Source organism: Penicillium cinerascens (genome assembly GCF_028974065.1).
Source record: "Penicillium cinerascens strain IBT 15544 chromosome Unknown contig_16_segment0_segment0, whole genome shotgun sequence".
Classification (NCBI taxonomy): Eukaryota; Fungi; Ascomycota; class Eurotiomycetes; order Eurotiales; family Aspergillaceae; genus Penicillium; species Penicillium cinerascens.
This window is the reverse complement of record NW_026695286.1, coordinates 2,438,180-2,460,981: the sequence shown is the minus strand read 5'-3', so window position 1 is coordinate 2,460,981 and position 22,802 is coordinate 2,438,180. Positions and strand designations below refer to the sequence as shown.

General features: G+C 52.7%; 9 protein-coding genes across 9 annotated transcripts; 4 read left to right on the top strand and 5 right to left on the bottom strand.

Moving 5' to 3' along the window:
- Positions 1-747: 747 nt before the first annotated feature.
- N7498_000906 (uncharacterized protein) lies at positions 748-4,433 on the bottom strand (the record flags this gene model as incomplete). The annotated part of the gene is made up of 4 exons (XM_058447969.1): positions 4,244-4,433; positions 3,986-4,173; positions 838-3,918; positions 748-782 (listed from the first exon to the last, which is right to left on the bottom strand). Exons 1-4 carry the CDS (start codon positions 4,315-4,317, stop codon positions 748-750), a joined length of 3,378 nt encoding a protein of 1,125 aa, XP_058313380.1. The 5' UTR covers positions 4,318-4,433.
- Positions 4,434-5,041: 608 nt separating this feature from the next.
- N7498_000905 (2-oxo-4-hydroxy-4-carboxy-5-ureidoimidazoline decarboxylase) lies at positions 5,042-5,716 on the top strand (the record flags this gene model as incomplete). Its single annotated transcript, XM_058447968.1, has 3 exons — positions 5,042-5,439; positions 5,507-5,606; positions 5,663-5,716. 3 exons carry the CDS (start codon positions 5,042-5,044, stop codon positions 5,714-5,716), a joined length of 552 nt encoding a protein of 183 aa, XP_058313379.1.
- Positions 5,717-6,832: 1,116 nt separating this feature from the next.
- N7498_000904 (WD40 repeat domain-containing protein) lies at positions 6,833-9,102 on the top strand (the record flags this gene model as incomplete). Its single annotated transcript, XM_058447967.1, has 2 exons — positions 6,833-7,288; positions 7,342-9,102. 2 exons carry the CDS (start codon positions 6,833-6,835, stop codon positions 9,100-9,102), a joined length of 2,217 nt encoding a protein of 738 aa, XP_058313378.1.
- A 465-nt stretch (positions 9,103-9,567) lies between these two features.
- On the top strand, positions 9,568-10,235 carry N7498_000903 (SRP9/SRP21 family protein; the record flags this gene model as incomplete). The annotated part of the gene is made up of 2 exons (XM_058447966.1): positions 9,568-9,741; positions 9,855-10,235. The coding sequence occupies exons 1-2, from the start codon at positions 9,670-9,672 to the stop codon at positions 10,233-10,235; spliced, it is 453 nt and encodes a 150-aa protein (XP_058313377.1). The 5' UTR covers positions 9,568-9,669.
- Positions 10,236-10,696: 461 nt separating this feature from the next.
- N7498_000902 (ribonucleotide-diphosphate reductase subunit RNR2) lies at positions 10,697-12,162 on the bottom strand (the record flags this gene model as incomplete). The annotated part of the gene is made up of 4 exons (XM_058447965.1): positions 10,697-11,304; positions 11,360-11,693; positions 11,811-12,053; positions 12,133-12,162. 4 exons carry the CDS (start codon positions 12,160-12,162, stop codon positions 10,697-10,699), a joined length of 1,215 nt encoding a protein of 404 aa, XP_058313376.1.
- Positions 12,163-13,940: 1,778 nt separating this feature from the next.
- On the bottom strand, positions 13,941-15,293 carry N7498_000901 (uncharacterized protein; the record flags this gene model as incomplete). Its single annotated transcript, XM_058447964.1, has 1 exon — positions 13,941-15,293. One exon carries the CDS (start codon positions 15,291-15,293, stop codon positions 13,941-13,943), a length of 1,353 nt encoding a protein of 450 aa, XP_058313375.1.
- Positions 15,294-16,558: 1,265 nt separating this feature from the next.
- On the bottom strand, positions 16,559-18,532 carry mirD (putative MFS siderophore iron transporter; the record flags this gene model as incomplete). Its single annotated transcript, XM_058447963.1, has 3 exons — positions 16,559-17,490; positions 17,562-18,175; positions 18,237-18,532. The coding sequence occupies 3 exons, from the start codon at positions 18,530-18,532 to the stop codon at positions 16,559-16,561; spliced, it is 1,842 nt and encodes a 613-aa protein (XP_058313374.1).
- Positions 18,533-19,854: 1,322 nt separating this feature from the next.
- On the bottom strand, positions 19,855-20,753 carry sidH (enoyl-CoA hydratase/isomerase family protein; the record flags this gene model as incomplete). Its single annotated transcript, XM_058447962.1, has 2 exons — positions 19,855-20,444; positions 20,525-20,753. The coding sequence occupies 2 exons, from the start codon at positions 20,751-20,753 to the stop codon at positions 19,855-19,857; spliced, it is 819 nt and encodes a 272-aa protein (XP_058313373.1).
- A 555-nt stretch (positions 20,754-21,308) lies between these two features.
- Positions 21,309-22,702, top strand: N7498_000898 (GNAT family N-acetyltransferase; the record flags this gene model as incomplete). Its single annotated transcript, XM_058447961.1, has 2 exons — positions 21,309-22,268; positions 22,331-22,702. The coding sequence occupies 2 exons, from the start codon at positions 21,309-21,311 to the stop codon at positions 22,700-22,702; spliced, it is 1,332 nt and encodes a 443-aa protein (XP_058313372.1).
- Between the last annotated feature and the right edge of the window lie 100 nt (positions 22,703-22,802).

Below are 22,802 nucleotides of genomic sequence, written 5' to 3'. Positions count from 1 at the left end.
GCTGCGATGTGTTGTTTTACCCTTGTGCTTGTTTGCGGGTGGTGTGGTATACTCTCAAGTTTGTAGGTTGATGAGTGTCACTCCGTGCGCAATAGAACGTCTCTAGAGCCATGAATGACAGGGTCATTGCAGGACTCGGGAGTTTACCTGATAGACTTACGAGAGTTGTATCGGTAATTACTAGTACTGGGTCTCATTTTAGAATAGTGCATAGCCTTATGTACAACACCAAGCCGCATGATGTTCCTGTTGCAACAGAACTACCCGAGACATCCATCGGTGATCCCGTTCAAATGCATTCAGAAATTGAGGCCGAAGAAAGAAAGAAGTTGATAAGACAAACTCCTGGGCCTCAAAAGAGGCGGATGCAAGATAGATATCGGTCTATCTTCGTTCACCTGTACATGGGAGAAGTTCGAAGGAAAGAGCTTTTTGACTTGAAGGAGGGGTATAACCACGGAACATGCCACATATATCACGCATTTAGACACGAATTGAGGGAAAGAGATAAGGTCAAAGGACGAGAGTAAGAAGAGAGATAGGAAAGGAACCGATAAGGTGGGAAATGGAAGGAAAGGAAGACGCAAGGTCTAGCTGGTAATGATCAAGGGGTTATGAGATGATGGACACAGACGCGGATGAGCTGCGCTGATAGATGTGGCTCAAAATGTAAAGTTGGAAAAAAGAAGAATGAAGCAAAAGATAGCCAGTGGAGGAAGGAGTCCTGTTCAGGCGTTGATGAAAGGTCTATTGCTGATGCGCGCCGTGAGCATCGATAAGGGCTGTATCATTGGATTAGCATGGATCCCATAGAGCAAAGATTCGAGCAAGACTTACTCTGAAGGGCAGACAACTGTCCCTGCCGTGACTCACAAGCGCACTGAAGGGTGCTGCCGTCTAAAAAGTCCAGCAAGATACTGTTAGGCAGCTCCTGCATGTCCTCGTCGGGGAGGCAGGGGGTCCGGAACTCGGAGAGATGGTAGCGCTTGGTCATGTTACGAGCACTTGCATCAGTGGTACCGGGCGTGAGAACCACGTACCCATTCTCATCGATCCGCATGAATCGGCGCTTCCAAAGGAGTGTATCGGGGAATTGTACATTGACTTCGCCGATGTCAATAGGCTCCGAGACACGAGAGCGTGACAATGATCGCGAGATGGTTGGAGTATCCATCGGATTGGCGTCCTCCTCTTTCACCGGTGGGCTGAGAGCGCCAATGATGCTGCGACGCGAATTGGTTGTCATAGATGACATGCGGCGCATGAGACGGGAGGCACGGGAAGCCTTCTTCTCCTCGGGAGAGGGCGAGCTCGCCTGGGCGTTCTCATCGGCCTTGGAACGCGAAGACAACGAGAGGCGGCTTCCAGGGCGAGACGCCGATGCAGTCGGTAGGCTTGATCCAGCGGATGATATAGACATGCTGCGGGTCCCCGAACGACTGGTGGATTCGACCGATTCGCTGGTAGGCAGGGGTTCCTCGCTCGAGCCGTGCTGCACGGTCAATGGGCTAGGCTGAAGATTAAGAATGTCGGACTCGGTAGGTTCGAGGCCATTAGACCCCGGAGAAACACCCGTATCGCGAATAATACGGGCCGTTACCGAGATGGAGCTGGTGCGGCGAGCATTGGGACTGGAACGCGACTCAGGACGGCTCAAGCTTGGTGCGCGGCAGAAGCTCTCAGGACTTCCATAAGAAACAGATGCACGCTTGCGAAGACTATCAAAGGAAGATGAGGCAGAGGGCCCCCCCACAGGATGGGTGCCGCTTTGAGGAGTGCCTTCTCGACTCTGGAACTTTTCCAAAGCCTTAATACGGCTCGAGATACCGGAAGAAACATTGACCTTCTTGGCCACAAGCAATGGGGTCGGAGGCCCGTTGTCAGGGTACGAGCTTGACACAGATCTACCCACTGCAAATGCCTGCATGGGAGATGAAGATGCCAGCGAATGCGAGCTTGAGACAGCGCGTGAGCCTCCCCAGGGCTGATCACCGGGGGACTTGACCGAGACTGGTCTGGCCTCCTGGACAGTAGCCGATCTCAGCTCTTCCATGAATGAATCGTCGGAAAGGAGATTGTCGTCGTCTGAGTACTCCGGAGTGGGAACTTGAATCGGTTCCAAGTGGATCTTCCGTCGTTGGTCCAAGGGAACAAGGTTAGCTATCTCGACAGGCGGTTCCTCGGGAACCCCTTCATCCGCCGGAACTGGGTCAATCGAAACGGAGAAGGGTGCGACCGACGGCTCAATCTCGGGGCTAGGGGGAGCGTTCGCAGGCGGCGTGTTCGGATGAGTAAACTCAGGGGCCTTTGCCGGACCAGCGTCTACAGATCGGGCCTCCAATGGCTCGCTCTTGAGCGATGGAATATCAGATTGATGTAAAGAAGAAGCATCCTGGGGCTCTGGGGCAGTGGCTGAGGTTTCTGTCAACTCCCTGTCGAGTGGAACCTCGAGAACGGCGCTAGGTGGGACTAGGTCATCCTTAGTTTCATTTGGGACAGGAATTGCGGAGTCGGCATCCTCGGCGCGTGTTTCATCTTCAGAGACAGTCTGCGGCGTCTTAGGCTGAATCGTTTCCAGGATCGTTTCTTCGTGACCGGTGGAGAATTTAGTACCCGCACTAAGATCGGGGGTATTTGAGGACGATCTGCCCTCGAAACCAGACACGTCCACTTCCGCAGGGGGCTCTATCTTAAACACCGTGGCAGGAAGAGTTTCTTCCTCCTGGGCCTCGGTTTGAGGCTCTGGTGCAGCAGGAGTATCGTCATTGAGTGACGCGGGAGCTGGCACTGCCGGCTTAGCGGGTTTCTCATCTTGATCATCTTGTGTCTTTTGCGGCTCCGGCTTTTCCTGCTCGGGCAGCAAGTTGATATTTTCTTTGTTCTCCTCCTGGTGCTTTGCAATATCGTCCTCTGCTTTCGGCTCTTCTTCAATACTCTGCTTCTTCTTGGTCTCCTCCGCCCGTTTCGCCATTTGTTTCTTCCTCTGCTGCAGCGCTTTCATCAACCGCTCTTTCTCGGGAGTCAACCCTGACGAGGTAGACAACGCACCCAATGACTTGGCACCGGGAGATAACGGCGGTCTAGAAATGGGAATGTTCGGGGGAGGAACGAGAAGCGGTGGGATCGGGGGTGCTCGGCTGATCGGTTTGGACGCAAAAGAGCTTCCTTGTGATCGGGGACGAGGGACTTCGACGTTGGACCTTCGTAGCGAAGACGAGCGCATTCCCGAAGGCAGAGAAGCAACAGGACGTTGATCGGAGTTTCGTGAAGACCCCGAGGTACGAGGCCGTCCACTCGAGTCGACGGACGGACGAGGTCCCAATTTGACCTTGGGCTGAATACCGGCAGCTCGTTCCAGATCTCGCAAAGAAGGCCGCGCAGACTGGGTCGACATTCGGGCTTCTTCTGATGGTCGAGGGAACTCATCCAAGATGTTGCGGTACTTGAAACGTCCCGAGCTGGAGTCGGGGGATTTGGGAGACATTGTGCTGGTCTGGGATTCGCTGGGACTAATGGACGGCGGACTACCAATGGATGGTGCTCGGGAACTGGCTCGAGAGGGCGGGGGTCGGAGGTCAGGCGAGGAGTTTTCTTCAGGTGAAACGGTGGGAGGCACAATGGTAGCCTCTGACTTGAGGCTACCCGATCTTTGTTTCGTCTGGGTACTCGGCGGGTGAGGGTGTTCCTGTTCCTTTGTTTCTTCCTTTGTACCATTTTCCTCGGCGTCCTCGGTAATTTCCATCAGTCGACGGCGGCGCAGAGAGCTCGACGAGGACGTGATCGATCCGGATGCCGTGTGTAGGAGACATGCGGACGATAGAGCGCTTTCGTTGAGCTCGGATGCCAGGGATAGGGCGAGCACGGTGTCATTCGGGGTGAACTTGTCGAGGACGGACTGAAATTGAACGTTGCTTCGAGCTTCGACAATTGAAGACCCCCTGTCAGCGGTCGAGTCCCGATCATGTGGAACACTCGCAGTACATACCTTGGATCAGCCGCGACAGCCCCTCGGGCATGTATCTCAGGATGACCTTCCTCCGTCGATACTGCAGAAAGCCGTAGAGCGGCGACGTCTCCTCGTAATTTTCGATGGCATTGCGCACCTCGGGCACCCCGCCGGTGCCTCGATCGAGCAGAGCTACCTCATCCCTTGCGGTGTAGTGCAGAAGAATCCTGGGAGCATGTCAGCGAGACGGTCTCGCGGGGTACACTCGCGGTCGCCCTAAAGGGGGACGAGACTCACCATCCGCCCGCGTCAGCAAGTGCACTCTGGTAGGCTTCGACCACGGCGGGATTATCTAGCCCATTGAGAGACATGGCGCGCACGGCATGGAGAAGGGCCGGGGAGAGGGACCTAGGTGAATTGCAGGTAAGGAAGCAGGGAGGGGGTAAGGTGATCTGGACACCGGGTCGGTAGAACGACCGAGCGTAGAGATGGAGCCCGGTAGGGACCAAGATCTCGAGATCGCGATTTGTTTTGACAAAAGGATGGATAGAGTCTAATAGGTCGCAGGGACGAACCTCTGGCTCAGGGGCACCCGCTTCCATTCGTTGGAGGACTCCACTCGCGGCTATCCCAATTTAAGCCGAGCATCTGAAACGCTGGCTCGGAGTCAGTGCTCTTTATAGCATAGGACCACCGACTGAGAAAGCCACAAGTACGAGGTCACACCCTTCTCCAACTCACATACTTCGACGCGGCTATCTTATCTAGGTATATGGTACCTGAGGAATGTAGTGATATCACCGGCCTCGGCTCGAGCCATTGACGTGCGTGTACGCGGAGAGGTCTGCAGGTGACCAATGTAGAATACTACCGGCTATCCAAGAATGGCCGAGTACGTCCTGTTCCAAGTTTGCAGACGAGATCGGAATCCCAAAGCCGTGTACCGAATATCTTCAATTCCGACAACTGTGCCGCCGGTCCCCGGCCGAGACGCTGGACACTCGGCGACCCCCGAAGGCGGGGACCCCAGCACTGGACATTTATACCGTAGTCATTCCCTGGAATCTGCGACTTGGAACCTGACTCAAAAGCACCATGTCCGATCTTCCAAGCCTCTCGTCACTGCCCCACCAGCCCCAGGAAACCCAGCTGCGGGTGCTGGACACCCTGTTCGAGCCATCGCCCGAGCTGCATCAGTTGATGGTTCCCGTCCTCGCCGGCCAGAGCTTCTCCTCCTACGCCTCGCTCATCGACGCCGTCGGCGGTCGCATGTCCGCCCTCTCCGCAGTCAATTCGCCCACCGACCGGAATGTGCTGTTCGGCATCCTGGGGTCGCATCCCCGGCTCGGTCGGGCCCCCGCCAACCCCGAACATCTCAGCGAGTTGAGCAAGAAGGAGCAGGCGCAATTGAACGAGGGTGCAGAGGAACAGGCCGAAAAGCTGCGCGAGTTGAATGCCGAGTACGAGGCCAAGTTCCCCGGACTGCGATTTGTGTAAGACCCTAAATGAGGATCCCCCACGTCTATCCTTTCTCTTTTCTGACTCTTATCGGGACGATAGCTCGTTCGTCAACGGCCGCAGCCGAGATGTCATCATGGCCGAAATGCGCCAGCGCATTGATCGGGCAGACGGCGAGCGCGAAATCGCCGAGACTATTCAGGTGCGTACGACGATTCGAATGCGATCTCTTCCTGACTGACTTGACTCAATTCCAAGGCGATGTGTGACATTGCCAAGGACCGCGCACGCAAACTGCAGGCGAACCTTTAACGAACACAAGGACCCATGTATATACCCAGACCCTGTAGAAAGTTTCGACCGCGATAATGGGATTTCTTAGCGACGCTTGATGGCGATAAACGGTCCTATAGTAAAGAGGCCAGAGAAGGGTCTGCTCCACTCGTAAAGTCCGGGCCCCGATTTGATGTCATCTACTCCGGCCGTTGCCGCTCCATTCCTTTCGGTCCTTTTTTCTTCCCTTTTCTTTCTGATATGGCGCAACTATTCTGATACTCGTTTCTCATTATCACATCTGTTTTTCCGTAAATAACTTCATGCGACTTGGGCGCGCGCGACATGGAAGTCAGAGAATTGCCACGGGCGTCGACTTCCCCCGCGATTACCCACGAAACTAAACTTGCGCCGCCCAGATCCTCCACGCTTCCAGCTGGTATGTGGAAACATTGCGATTCGGCCTGGTTGTTCTGGCGATCACGAGCGCACGGCTCCGCGGCCCCAGCGCATAAAAAACAATTCTGATAAATGATAGGTTCGGCCATATCAGATGCTGCATCAGGCTCCAGCAACAGCCAGCAGGATGACCAACGGAATACTCACCGGCTCTCACCCATTGGCGGGCCTCTCGTCAGAAACTCTACGCACGAAACCCGTGCCGAGGCCAGCGCCATCGATCCACTCTCACAGGTAAGCTTGCACTTGATGTCTGGATTGGTTAATGCGGGGTACGAGGGCGTGTTTGCGGCGGAGATCACGGTATCATGATTCCATGGATGGAGACTGACCTGTATGTGTAGCACATTATCCAACGCACGAATACCCAAAAGTCGATTCCCCTCAAGTTACTGGGTCGAGCATCGTACGAGGCCGAAGCGGGCAGCTCGGAGGGTCCATGGGACCAGAGTACGGCTCGGGGCGATGCATCACCAAACTCAAAAGGTCCTAGAGAAAAGAAGTATGTGCTTTGTCCTGTCCCTCACGTTGGTCCATTATAAAATCCTCGGACTCCGTCATCTATGAACGCCCGGCTGACTCTTTCTTCCTTCCTGCAGAAAGGCTGTTTCTTTCCTCAGTCGCATTATTGGAACCAAGAAAAAGGACGCCCTCTCTGATGTAGAAGATGAACTTTCAGATGCAGAGTCTAGCCGCATGTCTGTCGATACCTCACATCCGATAGGTTTCATTCCTCGACATCCTGCGCCATCCCGGTACTTGCGGATCCGGGCGCATCACAAGAAAGAGAAGAAGTTTCACCGCGTATTCCTGGCCCAGACATTGGAGGGTACAGCCCCATCGACAAAGGCTGAGCGACGGGCGTCGACCTCAACCAATATCAAGAATGGAGAGACAACGGGGAGAGCTGTTTGGACCGTCGAGTTCTCCAAGGACGGCAGATATTTAGCAGCCGCTGGCCAGGATAGGAAGGTTAGAGTTTGGAAAACCATCACGACACCCGAAGAACGAGAGGCGGCGATGCGGAACGAAGCAGCCGCGCCGAAAGAGGATCAAGAGACTCCGAGCCTAAAGGCTCCCGTGTTCGGACCGAAGCCCGTCCAGGTCTTTGAAGGTCACACGGGTAGTATTTTGGACTTGAGCTGGAGTAAAGTATACATTCCAAGGGTATACTTCAACCGAACATTTGCTAACCGCTGGAGCAGAACAACTTCATTCTTTCCTCTTCCATGGACAAAACGGTTCGACTATGGCACGCAAGTCGACCGGAATGTTTATGCTGCTTTCAGCACGGTGATTTTGTAACTTCGATTCAATTCCACCCCAAGGATGATCGATTCTTCCTCGCCGGGTCACTCGATACGAAGCTGCGCTTGTGGAGCATCCCGGACAAAAGCGTTGCGTACGTGACGACCCTACCCGACATGATCACTGCCGTTGGCTTCACGCCGGATGGCCGATATTCGATGGCTGGGTGTTTGAACGGTCTGCTTAATATTTACGATACCGAGGGTCTCAAAACTTCTGGGCAGATCCATGTTCGATCGGCCCGTGGACGCAATTCCAAAGGCAACAAGATCACCGGGATCGACACAATGATGGTCGCGCAGGATGACCCCAACGGCGATATCAAACTGCTGGTCACCACCAACGATTCTCGTATTCGACTCTACGACTTCAAGGAACGCACCTTGGAAGCCAAGTTCCGCGGAAATGAGAACACCTGTAGCCAGATTAGGGCGACTTTTACCGACGACGGCAAGCATGTCATCTGTGGCAGTGAGGATCGCAAAGCATACGTATGGCCAATCGGCCCCGTTGAAAGAGACGCAGAGAAACGAGCGGTGGAGGTTTTTGAAACGCAGGGAGCCATTGTGACGGTGGCTATCACGGCGCCGACGGCGACCAAGCAGGCGTTGGGACTGTCAGATGATCCAATCTATGATATCTGCAACCCGCCGCCCGTCGCTCTCGTGAGTCCAGATCAGTCCAGAAAGAAAGCAGACTCTGCGCGGGATACGGTCAGCCTTCACAAGCGATCCGCATCGGCACCGCGCATGTCTATCGTCAGCAGAATGGCACAAGAATCCCCGACATATCTGTCTCGCTCGACGCATCCCGATGGAAACATCATCGTCATCGCCGACTACTCCGGAAATATCAAGATTTTTCGACAGGATTGTGCATATCAAAAACGGAAGTATGAGAATTGGACTGAAAGCTCGAACTTCACGCGGCGGATTCTTCGACGCTCCAACTCCGGGCGCCGTAGCATCGCCTCCTCAACCGGGAAGGACTCAGGGTTAAAGACACCGTCCGAACGAATTATCTCGTGGCGCAACTCAGTCATCCGCCATGGACGCAGTAGTACCGAAGGCTCCCGCGCTGGACTCAAAAGTCGCAGTCCATCTCCTCAACACAGACCGACCCCAACAGTCCGAGTCTCCTCGTCCCGACCATCAAGTCTGGGTCCCAATGAATCTTTATCCGCCGTTACAACTTCTCCACCATCGGCTTCACATCGGACTCCGGTGGACAACCGCTACTCCGGCGAGAAATCCAGACAGCAGAATGACCCTGACCTACCGGTCGATCACTCAGACCCACGGACGCTGCCTGCATCGTCAGCTGATCTTGTAGCCGCCGGAAAGGACAAAGAAAACCCTCTGTGGTTGCAGGGAGATCATAGCTATGTGTACTGGAACAAGATTACGCACGATGCTATGGCGATGAAATCGCGCAAGTCGAATGATCTCCTCAGCCCCAATCGCATCCCGTCCCATGATCGCAGACTGAGTACGACTGGTAGTGTGCTCAGCAGTGACTATGGCTCGTCAACTGGTGGGTCGGGTGATGACGCTATCCTCAAGTGCAATAATTGCAGTGGAACAAATTTCCGTGGTGTTAAGGGGCGAGACGGTAAGCAGAAATTGATCTGTGCCCAGTGTAATCAAACGGTTGAGTAGATGTTTCTTTTTTTCTGATGTACAATGATTTATGGTCTCATGATTTTGGGTGGTTTTTTGCACATTTTTTGGAGCTTTGGTTTTGGTGGTGTCAAACTGTGGCATACTTGGTTCTTGGGCTTCTGCATCTGGAAATGGTGTTGGCCATGGCAGAAGGATGTATTTTCAACATCGAACAGGACTTTCTGCTCGACTATGTACTATATTTGGATACAAAGATATGGAATGAAAATGCAGACGTGCAAATACTTGTTGAATTGAACAATTGAAAACGCTACGTAAGTTGTGTTGTCTAGATCTACAAAACCCGGATGCGAGTGGCCGGTGCCAAGACATGGAAAAAGTCCGGCGTTGATAACTGCGATCTTCGCACCCCGGACTTCCTTAACCGCCACCTACCTCGCCAATTTCTCAGCAAGTCCAACGAGACCGACATAAATCTTTGGTCTCTTCTTCATCATCGACACCCGCCCGAACAGACCACCACTACGCAGAATTCCATCCACACCACCCCGCGCTCGGACTCAACACCTATCACAAAAGCGAGACTGGCTCTCGCCCACCACGATGCCCTACCTCACCACCTCCCAGGAATACCTGGAGCAATCCGCCCTCCTCCTCGAAGCGTACCCTGACTCGGTAAGCCCAAGCCCAATGCCCGCCTCCAATCCCAACAGCACAATCCAAACCCACCGCCACACCCCTCCCCGCTACATAACCCCGATCAGGACGCAGACTAACAAGCCAACCAGCGCATCACAACAAAATACAGCTTCCCAAGCGAACGCCCCTCAGAAAAGGCGCACCGCGCCAAGTCCGCCGCCCGCAAAGGCGACGCAACCACAGAGACCAGCACAGCGCCCGTCGCAGCGCTAGAGCTAAAGACATTCAATGCCGAAGCAGGCATCTGCCTGAAGTACCGCACGAACAAGGCTGCCGAGGTCAGCCGGCTGATGACCGGGCTGGGGAAGCTTGCTAGTGGGGCGGACGTGGCTAGTTTGGGGGTGTCGGGGACTGCGGATGTGGAGATGGTTGATGCGCCTGCTGTCGAGGAGGTGAGTAAGGGGCAACCGCAGGGGCAGCAAGCACAAGGAGGGAAGGGGAAGAAGAAGGGTGGGAAGGGGAAGCGATGAGGAGTGCTTAATGGTTGGGTTTCTGGGCTAAGAATCTCGGTAAAGACTTTATTCATAGATGGCTGTGCCATGGACAGTGGAAATGCATTTGGCTGTGGGTTGAAGTGCCAAAGTTAGAAGAAAGACATGATTACCTTACAGCTGCATAAAATAGGAACTATGTTACGAAGACACGGTGAAGCCAAAGGGAGCATTATACACTAAGCAAGTGATTTTAACATCTAAATACACATATCCGCCATCCATCCCATATCAGACACCATGGCATGAGTCTAGGACAGACCAAGAAGGGAAGAAAAGAACGCCAAGCCCATGCGTAGCCTTGAAAAGATCCGTCAATCAATAAAAGCACAAAAAGAAAAAGAACAGCGTGATATCATGTGGAAAACGGCGTGAGGCGAGCCCCACAGCTCAGGGTATAAAACAAATGGGGGAGAGGGGAGGGAAGAGACGGTAACAGCTTAGAAGTCCTCGTCGAAGTTGAGGCCGTCGTTGCCAGAGCTCTGCTCGCCATCGGTGCTGGTCTCCTTCTTGGTGGAGGCCATGACACCGGCCTTCTGGTAGTCACCGACACGCTTCTCGAAGAAGTTGGTCTTGCCAGCCAGGGAGATGGACTCCATGAAGTCGAAGGGGTTGGTAGCGTTGTAGTATTTCTTGTTGCCGAGAGCGACCAGGAGGCGGTCGGCGACGAACTCAATGTACTGGCACATCAGCTTGGCGTTCATTCCGAGGAGAGCGCAGGGCAGAGCGTCAGACAAGAACTCCTGCTCAATGCCGACGGCCTCGATGATGATGTCCTCGACCATCTGGGGGCTGGGGCGGTTGTTAAGGTGAGAGAATAGCAAGCAGGCGAAGTCAGTGTGCATGCCCTCGTCACGCGAGATCAGCTCGTTGGAGAAGGTCAGGCCAGGCATCAAGCCACGCTTCTTGAGCCAGAAGATAGAGGCAAAGGAACCAGAGAAGAAGATACCCTCAACGCAAGCGAAGGCAACCAGACGCTGAGCGAAGGTAGAGTCGCGGTCATTAATCCACCTGATGGCCCACTCGGCCTTTTTGGCAATGCAGGGAACTAGGGAAGCTATGTCAGTCCGTGTGTCAATGAGACCAAGTGTGGGGAAACATACTGGTGTCAATAGCGTCGAAGAGATAGGCGCGCTGCTTGGGCTCCTTGATGTAGGTGTCAATGAGCAGAGAGTAGGTCTCGGAGTGGATGTTCTCCATCATGATCTGGAAGCCGTAGAAGCAGCGGGCCTCGGGGACCTGGACCTCTCCACTGAAACGCTCAACCAGGTTCTCGTTGACAATGCCATCGGAGGCAGCGAAGAAGGCAAGGACGTGGGAGATGAAGTAGCGCTCGTCATCATTCAGGCGGTTGTGCCAGTCGTGCAGATCCTTGGACAGATCAATCTCTTCGGCGGTCCAGAAGGACGCCTCGGCCTTCTTGTACATTTGCCAGATCTGTCAATGCAGAGAAGCCATTGTTAGCCATGTGCTCTCCAGATGGATGAATGCGTGGGTGCTTAGCGTCCACGCCACTTTACGCGTGCACACGGACGCGTCGGCGACGTGACTAACCTCGTGGTACTTGATGGGGAACAAGACGAAACGGTGGGGGTTCTCCTGGAGGAGGGGCTCGTTGGCCTCGGCCTCCTTGATACCAGGAGCGACCTTGGGGACCTCAACGATCTTGTCGCCCATCTTGTCGACAGTCGCGTCGGTGGGCTTGAAAGACGCGACGTTTTCCTTGCCGGCGGACTCGAAATCGAGCTTCTTAACGGGTGAGTCGCTCATCTTGAGGTTCTCGAGGGAGGAAGCAGCCTATAGATGGGTACGAGTCAGTGATATGTTTCTTCACGACGCGTCTGGCGCGTGAGGCGACAGTCGTGACATCACGTACCTGCTTCGAGGGGGTGACTTGGGCGGCCATTAAGAAGTGTGTTTGAGGACTGATGGCAGAGGACAATTGCAAGACAGTCACAGAGAAAAACAAAATGTCAAGAGGCTTGAAGGGGAAGAAGGAATGTGGGAGCTGGGAGGGAAGAAGAATCGATTAAGTAGTTGGCGGGCGTGAATCTTTTAGCGCGGTCACTGGCCACGTGACCGCGCGACGGGTTTTAGTCAGGACGCAAGGCGCGTCGTCTCAAAGGGGAAGTCGCGGGCTTGGAATTCTCATGCCACTGGATTTCCAGCAACGTCCGACGCTAGGGCAGTCGATCCATGGCCGTGCCTGCGGTAGGCCCCTCGACGGGCATTCGACAGGGCCTGGTCCCCTAGGCCTCCAGTATGCAGGTCCTTAACTATCGATTATGGGGCGATTTCCCCATCTTAGATTCTACTACCTTACTTACGAGCATTTGGCCAGCTACCTAGGGTATATGTCTTGTATGGCGAGCTCGAAGATTCAAAATGAAAGCAATGAAACAGATCAACAACACGCGCTTTGACAGACGCGTCCGAGCCCCGAGTTTTCAGCCCGACGTAATGGGGATCCACTGCCGAGCTGAATCACGATCAGATAAGCCCGCAGACGATCATGCACTACGCGCCTGTGGACGCGTTAAGGGCCACAACCCGGACTTACGGATCCAATTGGCAATCTAGACCGGTTCGAGCACCAGTCAGACTGGGTTGCCAGGATTGAGCTCCAGTCGTGTTTTTGCTCCAAACCGACTCGCTTGCCCTGACGTGATTTTCGCCCCCAGCCCCCTTCACCGCGCGCAATCTTCAATTAAGCGTAGGAGCTGCAGCATTATAGAGATAGGCCGACTCCAGAGCGGTCGGCATGCATAATATAGGCGACTAGTGATCGGAGATTCAGGGACAGATGTCAAGGCTCTAGAAGGAATGAAGGAGCTCGACGCCCCGTTCGGAAGGTTCAGGGAGTGGATCCCAACAGCCTCGCGTCGGAGAATGTGCCGATCCTCTCAACCCGCGTGCTGGATCTTGCTTTAGGCAGACGTCTCGATGGAGACCGGGTTTCAGAGAGTCTGGGCGTGTTTTATCCCTGAGTTCCCAGCACGCGTCTCCACCCGCCAGCTTGAGTGCTCGGGCAACCCTGCATATTCGCGTCTCGGATTTTGGATCCTCGCCGAGATCGCAATCACGCTACATTCTGGCACATTTATCCCATTGGCGTGGCAAATGACAGAAATTACTTCTTATCAAGGAGAATTTTGAACAGTGTGAGGGTGACCCGGCAGTCATTCCCCGGGATAATATGAAACTATCGCGCACACCTTCAAGTTCGCTCCAGCTCTACATTACTAGCTCCGTTATACTTTGGTCTTTCGAACAAGGGCAGACGGGCCTTACGTATCTCTCTCCATGCGCTTCGAATGGAGTAGGAGAATCCGGCCCAGTTTTATTCCCCACACGCGCGTCAGGAGCGTATAGTATGCACATGGGTTAATTTGGTGTTTCATTCACACAACTTGGGGTCTAGTCAGATAAATTTCGACGCAAGTATGGCTCACGTTTCGCAATAACATGGCAACGATTCTTTTTTGGAATTATGAATTGCCATTTTTATCTCAGTCGGGCGATAGAGAATAGAGCAGTCAGAAGAGAAAGAACACAAGGGCCGAAAGAAATGAGTACAGATGCCCTAGATCGCTACAGTTCTAGGGCAATACAAACGATCAAGACGAAGCACCCAACAGCAAAAATATCGCTGATGAGAATTGACACACAGGCACAGACCTACGTTCACGAACGAGGATGACGAAGGGAGCTTCTGAGGTAGGCTAAGAAATTCTCATAGGTGAACGTAGATGATGAAAGGCTCAGATAACCAGCGAGCTCTCGCACGGTGGCCAGTGGAATGGGCTTGATCGAGAGGCACGGAACCTGCATAGCGCAAAGGAAGTGGGCAAGGATATTCGCGAAACGGGTGTCTCCGAGCTTGCCAACTTTCTGCTGGGCATCATTCAAAGTTTCCATAAACTGAAGGATTCGCATACCACCCCGTCCGTCAAGGGATCTCTGCTTAGAATAGAGCATCGTGGAACCTCCTGATGAATCAGGAAAAAAGACGGCAAGCTCGCGACGATGAACGATAGCCTTTCCGACGGCCTGAAACGCAGACTGCTCAGGTCCGGGTTTCACCCGGCACATAATTTCAGCAAACAACACAAGCCAGTCGTCATAGGGGCGGTAATGACGAATCCTGTTCAAGTCGTAGCGGGTGGTTATCAACTGGACCGGGAGCGGATTGAACGGTCTCTGGAGGCGAGGGTCAAAGGACCAAGTATCAAGTCTTGGGTGTGATGACCAGGAATCGGCTTGCCATGGCAAATTCAGCAGCGCAGCGTGGTTCGGGATACGAGAAACGGGGGCATGGCTACAGTCAATATCCACGATGGGGTTGACAGCGGTGACACGAAAACCGGGAATGGTCCGCATGACTTGGACTCGCGGAGTGTAAGCGTCAGTGAGCTCGAGAACTTTCTCATCCCAGCCGCGTGTAAAGTCGGTATGGGCATTGAGCTCAGTGACCTGTTGATTCCATTGGATGTTGGCAGAGCGGCCGTAGTCCAATCGCAGAAACTCCACATACTGGCGTCCCTGATAGTCCGAGGGAAGGAGGATGATGCCTGCATAGAAGGCGGGCTCAAGTTCCGAGGAAGGCGTCGGTTTGATTATCCAGCCATGGCGTGTCCCCAAGTCTTCACCGCACAAGATGATTGACCGCCTCCAGACAGCAATCCAAAGCAAGCCATATGCCTGCACGATGACAGGTTCTCCGCATGGCTTCCGACTCACTCGAATGTTTCCACACCAGTCAAAGTCAACGGGATAGCGGCTGGAACGCTCTGACACAGACAGGGTCTTCAGTGCCAGGTAGACGCCGAGGTCGGGCAGACGTGCTTGTGCTGGAAAAGGCCATCTCATAAACTCTTCTGTTTGCGTATGACTGAAGGTACGGATTCTGCCAAAATCAGCGATAGGATACTGTTCCACCAGGCGAGCCAGGGTGCTGGCACTAATTGTTGGATCTGGAATGAAGCTGGATGAATCGCCATCCCATGCTGAGAGACGCCCACAGGGCCAGAGGTCCATGTTGACTGAAATACGTCCTGGCAATACTGTGAGCTTGTTGTTTGGTCCAGATGCGCCGAGAGGGAAGAGCACTTAGAGAAACCAGGACGGAACTGGCCAGTTCTCCAAAGTGAGAAAATATGAGCGTACCTGAATTTGTTGATGATATGTGAAGGCGAAAAGGATGACCATGCGTGGAAACGAGTGTACAAAGAAGCCTAGGAGGAGAAGGTCAAAGTATTGTCCACGGGTATAAAGAGCTTAGGCGCATGAAAGATGAAGGACAAAAAGTAAACACCGAGTGTCAAGAGTGAGAAAGCTTTGGAACGTCTCCAGTGTTTACGCGCAGGATTGAAAGTTGGACTCAAACTTGACTCTCTCTTAGATATCATGTGCTTATAGTAGAGGAGGCAGAATTTATATTACCTAGAACGAGGAAGAAGTCTTCAAAGACAGTGCTTGAAGAACTTCATGACTATCATGGCAGCACATGCGTTGCTGCAGCACTGTGAAGCGGAGGTGCAAGTAGAACCGGCTGAATTGACATTTTAAATCAGCCATGAATTATGAGAAAGCCATTTCAAGGTGGAGAGCAATCAAAGTTTAGCGAGAATAACAGATTTCCACAGCAGCGCTTTTCCATAAGGTGGCTGTTATCAACGACATCGGAGGTCAACTAGCAGCGTAACTGCGTTGGCGAAAGCCACGAGGCCAGCAGTAGGGACCAGATTGAAGACCTTCATGGCAAATGTTGATCAAACTGTGAGTTTACTGAATTTGAGTTTGAATAAAGATAATGACAATGAGAACAAAGAGAAGTGGGCCTGTCTATATATTTGGTCTCGTCGCAGCTCTCACCTGGGCCTTGCAAGATTCCAAGCTTTATTTGGCCGATACACCACCGCATGCATCCGAGATCGGCCAAATACCATGATTCAACATAGATTACGAGTTTTTCCGATTGTATGTAAAAGTAGAAGTCAGCACTAAAGAACGGGACATGACCCAAGTCCATGGACCAGGAAAATCGAGGGTATATTATTATTTTGAACTTTTCGTGGATAACCCAGAGCGGAAATCAATCTACACTGCAAGGTGTGTGTGTGCGTGTGAGAAAATAGATAAACACAAAGAGGGAAACAGAGACTTCTGGGTGGTGATGGCCTTGATTGGGGAAATCTAGAAGATGGTGAGGAACCTGACGAAACGAGGTACACCAAAACTAAGAAAGATACAACCGAAGAATGCAGAAATACCTTCGACAAGTCTATGGTTACCACAGTATCTTAGAAAATCACACCGTGGACCTGTTGGATCTTCTTGAGGTTGATATCCTTGATCACGAAAGTCCAGATGATTCCCAGACCCATGACGCCCAATCCAGCAGAAAGCATTCTCACCTGGGCGTAGGAGTAAGCATTCTGGATAGCGAGTCTTGCAGCACTTCCGACGGGGTAACTGAGCTGCTCTGTGATTTCCTCGTAGATGTTATCGATGTTGGGCATGGCAGACTCCGGGAGATTTCGTTGCAGAGCCGGGTAGAATGTGTTTGTCCAGATCGCCGTGGAGATGGTGATACCGGCCGAGTCACCGATGGTGCCAACAACATTCAGCAAAGCAAGTGCAGCAGCGACATGTTGATGGTCCACAGCGGCCAAGATGGAGATCTGCTCGACAATGATGAAGACCGAGCCACCCATGGAGATGAAAATTTGACACATGACTTGATAGCCAATGTTCTGATCGGGACGGCGGAAGTAGATCATCAAGCCCTGGGCAAAGATATACAGGGGCACGGAGATGTACAGGAGCCACCTGAAACGGCCAGTCTTACGAATCGCCCAACCGACAATCAGGAGAAGAACACCAGAGACCACGTCGAAGGTGTTGACAACGTATCCGGAAGTGGCAATGGTCAAATTATTGACCACCTGCAGGAAGTTCTGGAAGTAGAGACTCCAACAGTAGTTGGAGAGCTGGTAGGTCGCATCCAGAAGACAGGCACCAATGACGGTCCGGTTTGTGAGGAAGGCAATGCTGAGCAAAGGCTTAGGGGCGATGAATTGCTCGTAGAGGGCAAAGATGAAGAGCATCGAGAATCCGACCACAATCATAGCGATGATATAACCCGTACCCCAGCCGTTCGGAGCTTGACTTGCGATGTCAAATGGCAGCTCGAACAAGAGGAGCCCAGCAGTAAATAAGAAGACACCGATGACTATTGGATACGAAGGTCAGCATTTCCTCTTTCGCGCGGGATTATATAGTTCAAGCCATCGGAAGACTTACAATCGAACTCGAGAGTCCAATGCACAATGCTTTGGATGAGAGTCCGCCCGCTTGGCTCCCTGACAATAAGGCCGTTCTTCTTGGCCTGGTCAAGGTTATATTTCAGGACGAAGAACAACGGAGCAGCAACGAAGGGGAAGATGATTGCCCAGCAACCGTAACCCCATCGCCAGCTGATGTCGTAGTAGAACTCGTTTGCGACCTTGGGGCCGGCAAATGCGGTGATAATATACGGTGAGGATGTGAAGGCGTAGGCCAATCCTCGGTTCTTCAGTTGGGACAGATCGGCGGTGATAACATCGACACAATATTCCATGCCGGTGAAGCCCATATTGTAGAAGACGTTGCCAGCGCAGTAGATGGCAAAGCTGTCGCAAGATGCCATGAGAATCAAACCGACAGTGGCGCAGACCACCATCAGGGCAAATCCTTGGGCACGGCCCCAAGTGTCCATGACCTTGGCCATCGGAATGAAACAGGCAGCCGAGAAAGCATCGGATAGTTGAGTGGGAAGATTGGACAGTGAGTGTAGCTTGAAAGAACTCGCGACGTAGCTAGACAAGCTGCCGTTGACCGACGAGACGAAAGCATAGACGAAGTAGAGGAACCAGATGCTAACAAGGCATTGTGTTAGCTAACTTGATGGAACAGCCCGGCACCCAGAAATTGACATACTTGATGAAAACTGCGATCAAGGCTCCCTTTGACCAATTCGTCGCAAGGGCTTCCATATCCTTTACACCGGTTTGAAGCTCATCATATGGCACACCGGGCAGTTCAGCACCATTGTTCGCAACGGGCGCTTCGGGGTCCATGGGAGCTGTCTGATTTTCTCTATCGTGGATCTTTTCCGGCTCAACGGTAGTTCTGGCGACATCGTTGTCGACCGAGCTGCTGATAGACTCGTCCTGGTCGACCTTGACACGACGGAAGACCGCTCGGCCTCTTCGAATCAAAGGGCGAATCCCCATGATGATTGACTATGAGGTTGAAGGATTGAAAGTTGAACTCAAACAAGCAAAGATAGCCAGGGAAACCTGTGCCCTTATAGAACGGAAGGACCGAAGTCGGGTGTCTTGGGCCAAAAATCGAAAAAAAGCATACGCCGCACAGACATGCGGACCAAAACGGGGAGTTTGGCTTGGACTCGTCTTTGATTTGCTTGTTTCACCAAAAGGAAAATCTTTTCTCTTGTAAGATGCGCTGGCCAAGGTGGGCAAATCCACCGGAGCTCCACTGGGGGTGGAGGATGACTAGGAGAAAACCGGCTAGGCCGATGGCTCGATCTAATCAGATGTTCTATGTGATCTTATCTAGCGAGAATCGAGTGTGTTCTATGCCTAATACAGGATGGTGTGTCGGTACTTCATCCACATCAAGCTTCGTATTCGTCCCTTTCAAGCTTCTCTTGGCGGCCGGGAAATAACCTGTGGAGCTTGTCCGCCACAAGAAATGGAATTTTCTCGGCTCTCGCGCAAAAAACGCAGGGATATCGCGCCGAGAGAAAAAATAACAAAATAAAAACTGGGAATTATCGGATCTTGTTCAGCCTCCAGGACCACTTTCGGGTCAAAGCAGCCGGCTTTGATCAGCCCAGATCAGCTCCGAGAGATCCGTTCGGAATCACCCGTTGTGGTTACCTAACTCATTACGACACATAACGTTTTCTAAAAACCTCTAGGGCTAGAGTTACGTACTTCCCTGATGTACCCTCGAGATGCCCGGACTTTTTAGGGCTCGCTCTGATGGTCCGTGATTGCTGAGGTAAACTCGGAAACATACCACACCGTATTCAATACGATACATACGGCTCGTACTTTACCACCCACCGTTATACACACGTGGCTTGAAATGTCGTCGTGCCGGTGGAGGTCCTATATTATCTGATCCGAGATCCATCATCAACCTTGGAACGCCGGATATCAGATAAGCTTTCATCCCACTGAACTCTAATGGGGCTGTTGGTGGTCGGAGAGCTGGCAATGGAACAAGGGATACCGCAAAAAGAACTCAGGACAAATCAGTGTAGGGGTGCAGTCACCAAAGACTGAGCATGTGCGGAGAGATCTTGGGGCATTTCAGTTTCTCGGACTGGCAACCAGAAAGGGCAGGTACCCAATCCACCGCAGCGACACACCGAAACATCTGATAATGAAACCGCCCCACACAACCTCATCCACGGGGACGCCACAAAAACTCTACTTAGGTACGTGCTCGGGTACGCCTGGACAAGGGGATCTGATTAAATTTGATGAAAATTTTCTTTTATGGAAACCCGTGCATAGTCATCCGCTCACAGCTTGGAATTGATCCAATTTGGTGCTCGTTTCTCCACAAACGCTTGGATACCTTCGGCGAAATTGCGACCAGCGACCAATCGAGGATACCATGCATCCGCTAGCGTCGATACGGCATCTTCCACGCTGCCTGATTCCCAGCTAAGTCGAATCCCTTCCCGGCCGACAATGAGAGCGTCGGGGCTGTTTTGGCACATTGCTTGAGCAACCTGTAGAGCGGCCTGCGCAACATCATCCGGCGAATCCACCACTCGAGAGACGAGTCCCCATTCATACAGAGTCTGGGCGCTCACGTTCCTTCCCGTTAGTACAAGATCCGTGGTACGATGTAGCCCAATCGTTTGAGTTAGCCGTGGAAGGCATCCTGCCACCGGCACGATCCCGCGCTTGATTTCGGGAAGAGAGAAGATTGCGGACGAGGATGCTATTACGAGATCGCAATTCGCCACCATCTCAAATCCGCCGCCCATGCAAATGCCATTGACGGCTGCGATAATCGGCTTCTTACCCCTCCGGCGGGGTAGTCCGGCAAGGCCCGGTGCTGACATGTCGTTGACGATGCCGGATTTGTTCATCTCATTCCACTCTGTTCGTATAGACACTCGTCAGTTATAGTACTCAAAAACCGGAACTATAACTAGACATGGAGCTTGAGGTGAGGCATACCGTGAAGATCAGCACCAGTACAGAAAGCTCTTCCGGAGCCAGTAATGATCCCAACCCATAGGCTTTCATCCTGATCGAAGAGTTCCCAGATCTCTTGGATCTCTCGGCTGGTAGCTTTGGTGATGGAATTGAGTTTTTCTGTCCGTGTCAAAGTCACCTGGACAACTCGCTCGTGGGGAAAGGAGACATTAAAGTGCTGGAAGTTCTGGGGTCTAGATCGTAGAGACATGGTGGGTTCGGCAGGCAGCCACGCGAGGAAGGTGCAATATGGACTAGGGATTGGGCAGATAATTGCAGTGTCTTATATCCTGTAGGGCAATTGAGGATTCATTTTTCGGAAATACGTATCGTATTCACGGGTTTCTCCAACCTCGCCCTGTAATGTCGGTATGACTGGGGTATTTCTTCATCCTCGGCTCAGAGGCCCCGCTTATAAAATAGGACCTTGACCCACCCTAGCCTTTTTGGTTCCTTCGCTTGTCGAAAAATCTTACGACGCCAGTTCTTGGACGGAATGATCGTAAACGGATCGGAGGTACCGTTGATGGCACACTGTTGGTCCATCTAGGCAGCAGATACCGAGACTGGTCCTTTACTCGTCGCCACATAATCTGAGACAAGAAGCTATAATAGATTAGGGTCCATTCCCTTGCACCTTGTCACCACTTCTTCAGTAACCTTCTTTCCCCGGCCGTCTGTGGCTCCCTGTATTAACTACTTTTTGAAGCTGCAGAAGCTGCTTTTTACCTATTTCCTCAAACAACGCACGTTGCTACACTTCACAATGCCTTCTACACCTGCACAGAAATATCCTCCGGTCAAGCTACCGCACCCATTTCTGACTGCGTACCGAGTGCAGGCCGCTGCCGAGACTACTCCATCCAAGCTGGTCTTGACATTGGAGAGCCAGCCGTCAGAAGGATCGCCGTTGCCCCAATCCCTTCACTCCGATTTGCTATCGTGGTTCGACTTATCTTTGCCGGCCAAAGATACTTGCCCACCGGAATCTGATAACACTCCTTGGGCACGAGCGTGCCGAAGCCCGTCGACTGTATTCCAGTGGGGTAACAACACTACTCCTTCCCTGGGCCAGATCTGGAATGTGGTCCATGCGATCTACCTCGCTCATCCGACATATGAGTATTTCAGACTTACCCTGAGCGGCGCGGACAAGGATGTCATCAGGCAGGAGCTCCTCGTTACTGGCCTAGGCATTGAGCACCCGAGGCCCTGGGATTCGAAGCTGAAGGCGACTTGGGAAACCGAGGAAATTTTGATTCTTCGCAATGCCTTCTGGCAGGGTGCGGCCTCCCCAACAGGCCCGCGCCCAATCTGGGTTGTTGGAGATGGTACAGATGGCTCTCTGCGGCAATCTTTGGCACAGTACCCGATCATGCCGGAGAATTATCAGATCACAAATAACTTCCCCGAGGAGCGCGTATATACGCGGCATCCGACTCGCCGGCCCAAGCCACATGCTGGATCGATCGCCTACAGTCGTTACATCCCCGAGATCAACGAGCACTTTTCCCTCGAGGTGGTAAACTGGCAGAATGAGGAGCACCTGAAGCTTTTCAACACATGGCAAAACGATCCTCGTGTTGCCAAGGGATGGAACGAAACCGGCACTCTAGACCAGCACCAGGAGTACCTCCGCAAACTGCACTTTAACCCCCACGTCCTTTGCTTATTCGGACGCTTCGATAACAACCGCTTCTCTTATTACGAGCTATACTGGGCAAAGGTAAATTCCAGCTGAGGTTTTCCGCCATCTCGTATTGATTCGTGCTGACACCGCAGGTTTAGGAGGATCACTATGGGGCCCATTATGATGCTCACGACTACGACCGCGGCCGTCACTCGCTCGTTGGGGACGCGTCATTCCGGGGAGCGCACCGGGTCAACGCATGGTACTCCAGCTGCATACACTATTGTTTCCTGGATGATCCACGAACAATCAATGTGGTGGGCGAGCCCAAAGCCACCGGCGCCACCATCCTTTCCTACGAAAACTCCCAGGGTCTCACAATTGGCAAATACGTCGATCTGGGCCACAAGCGCTCGGTTCACTCAGTCTGCAGCCGAGAGAAATGGTTCCAGCTGTGCCCACTCTTCTGGGACGGACGAGAGCGGCCCTTGGAGTCCGCGGACCGCGCAGCTTGGAACGCTAAGCTCTGAAGCTCATGAAGGGCTTCATCCTTTGTACTACGATACGGCTAAAACATATACCTGGGTAGCCGCGGGAATGCAAAATAGATCGTGAATATAAGGTATCACA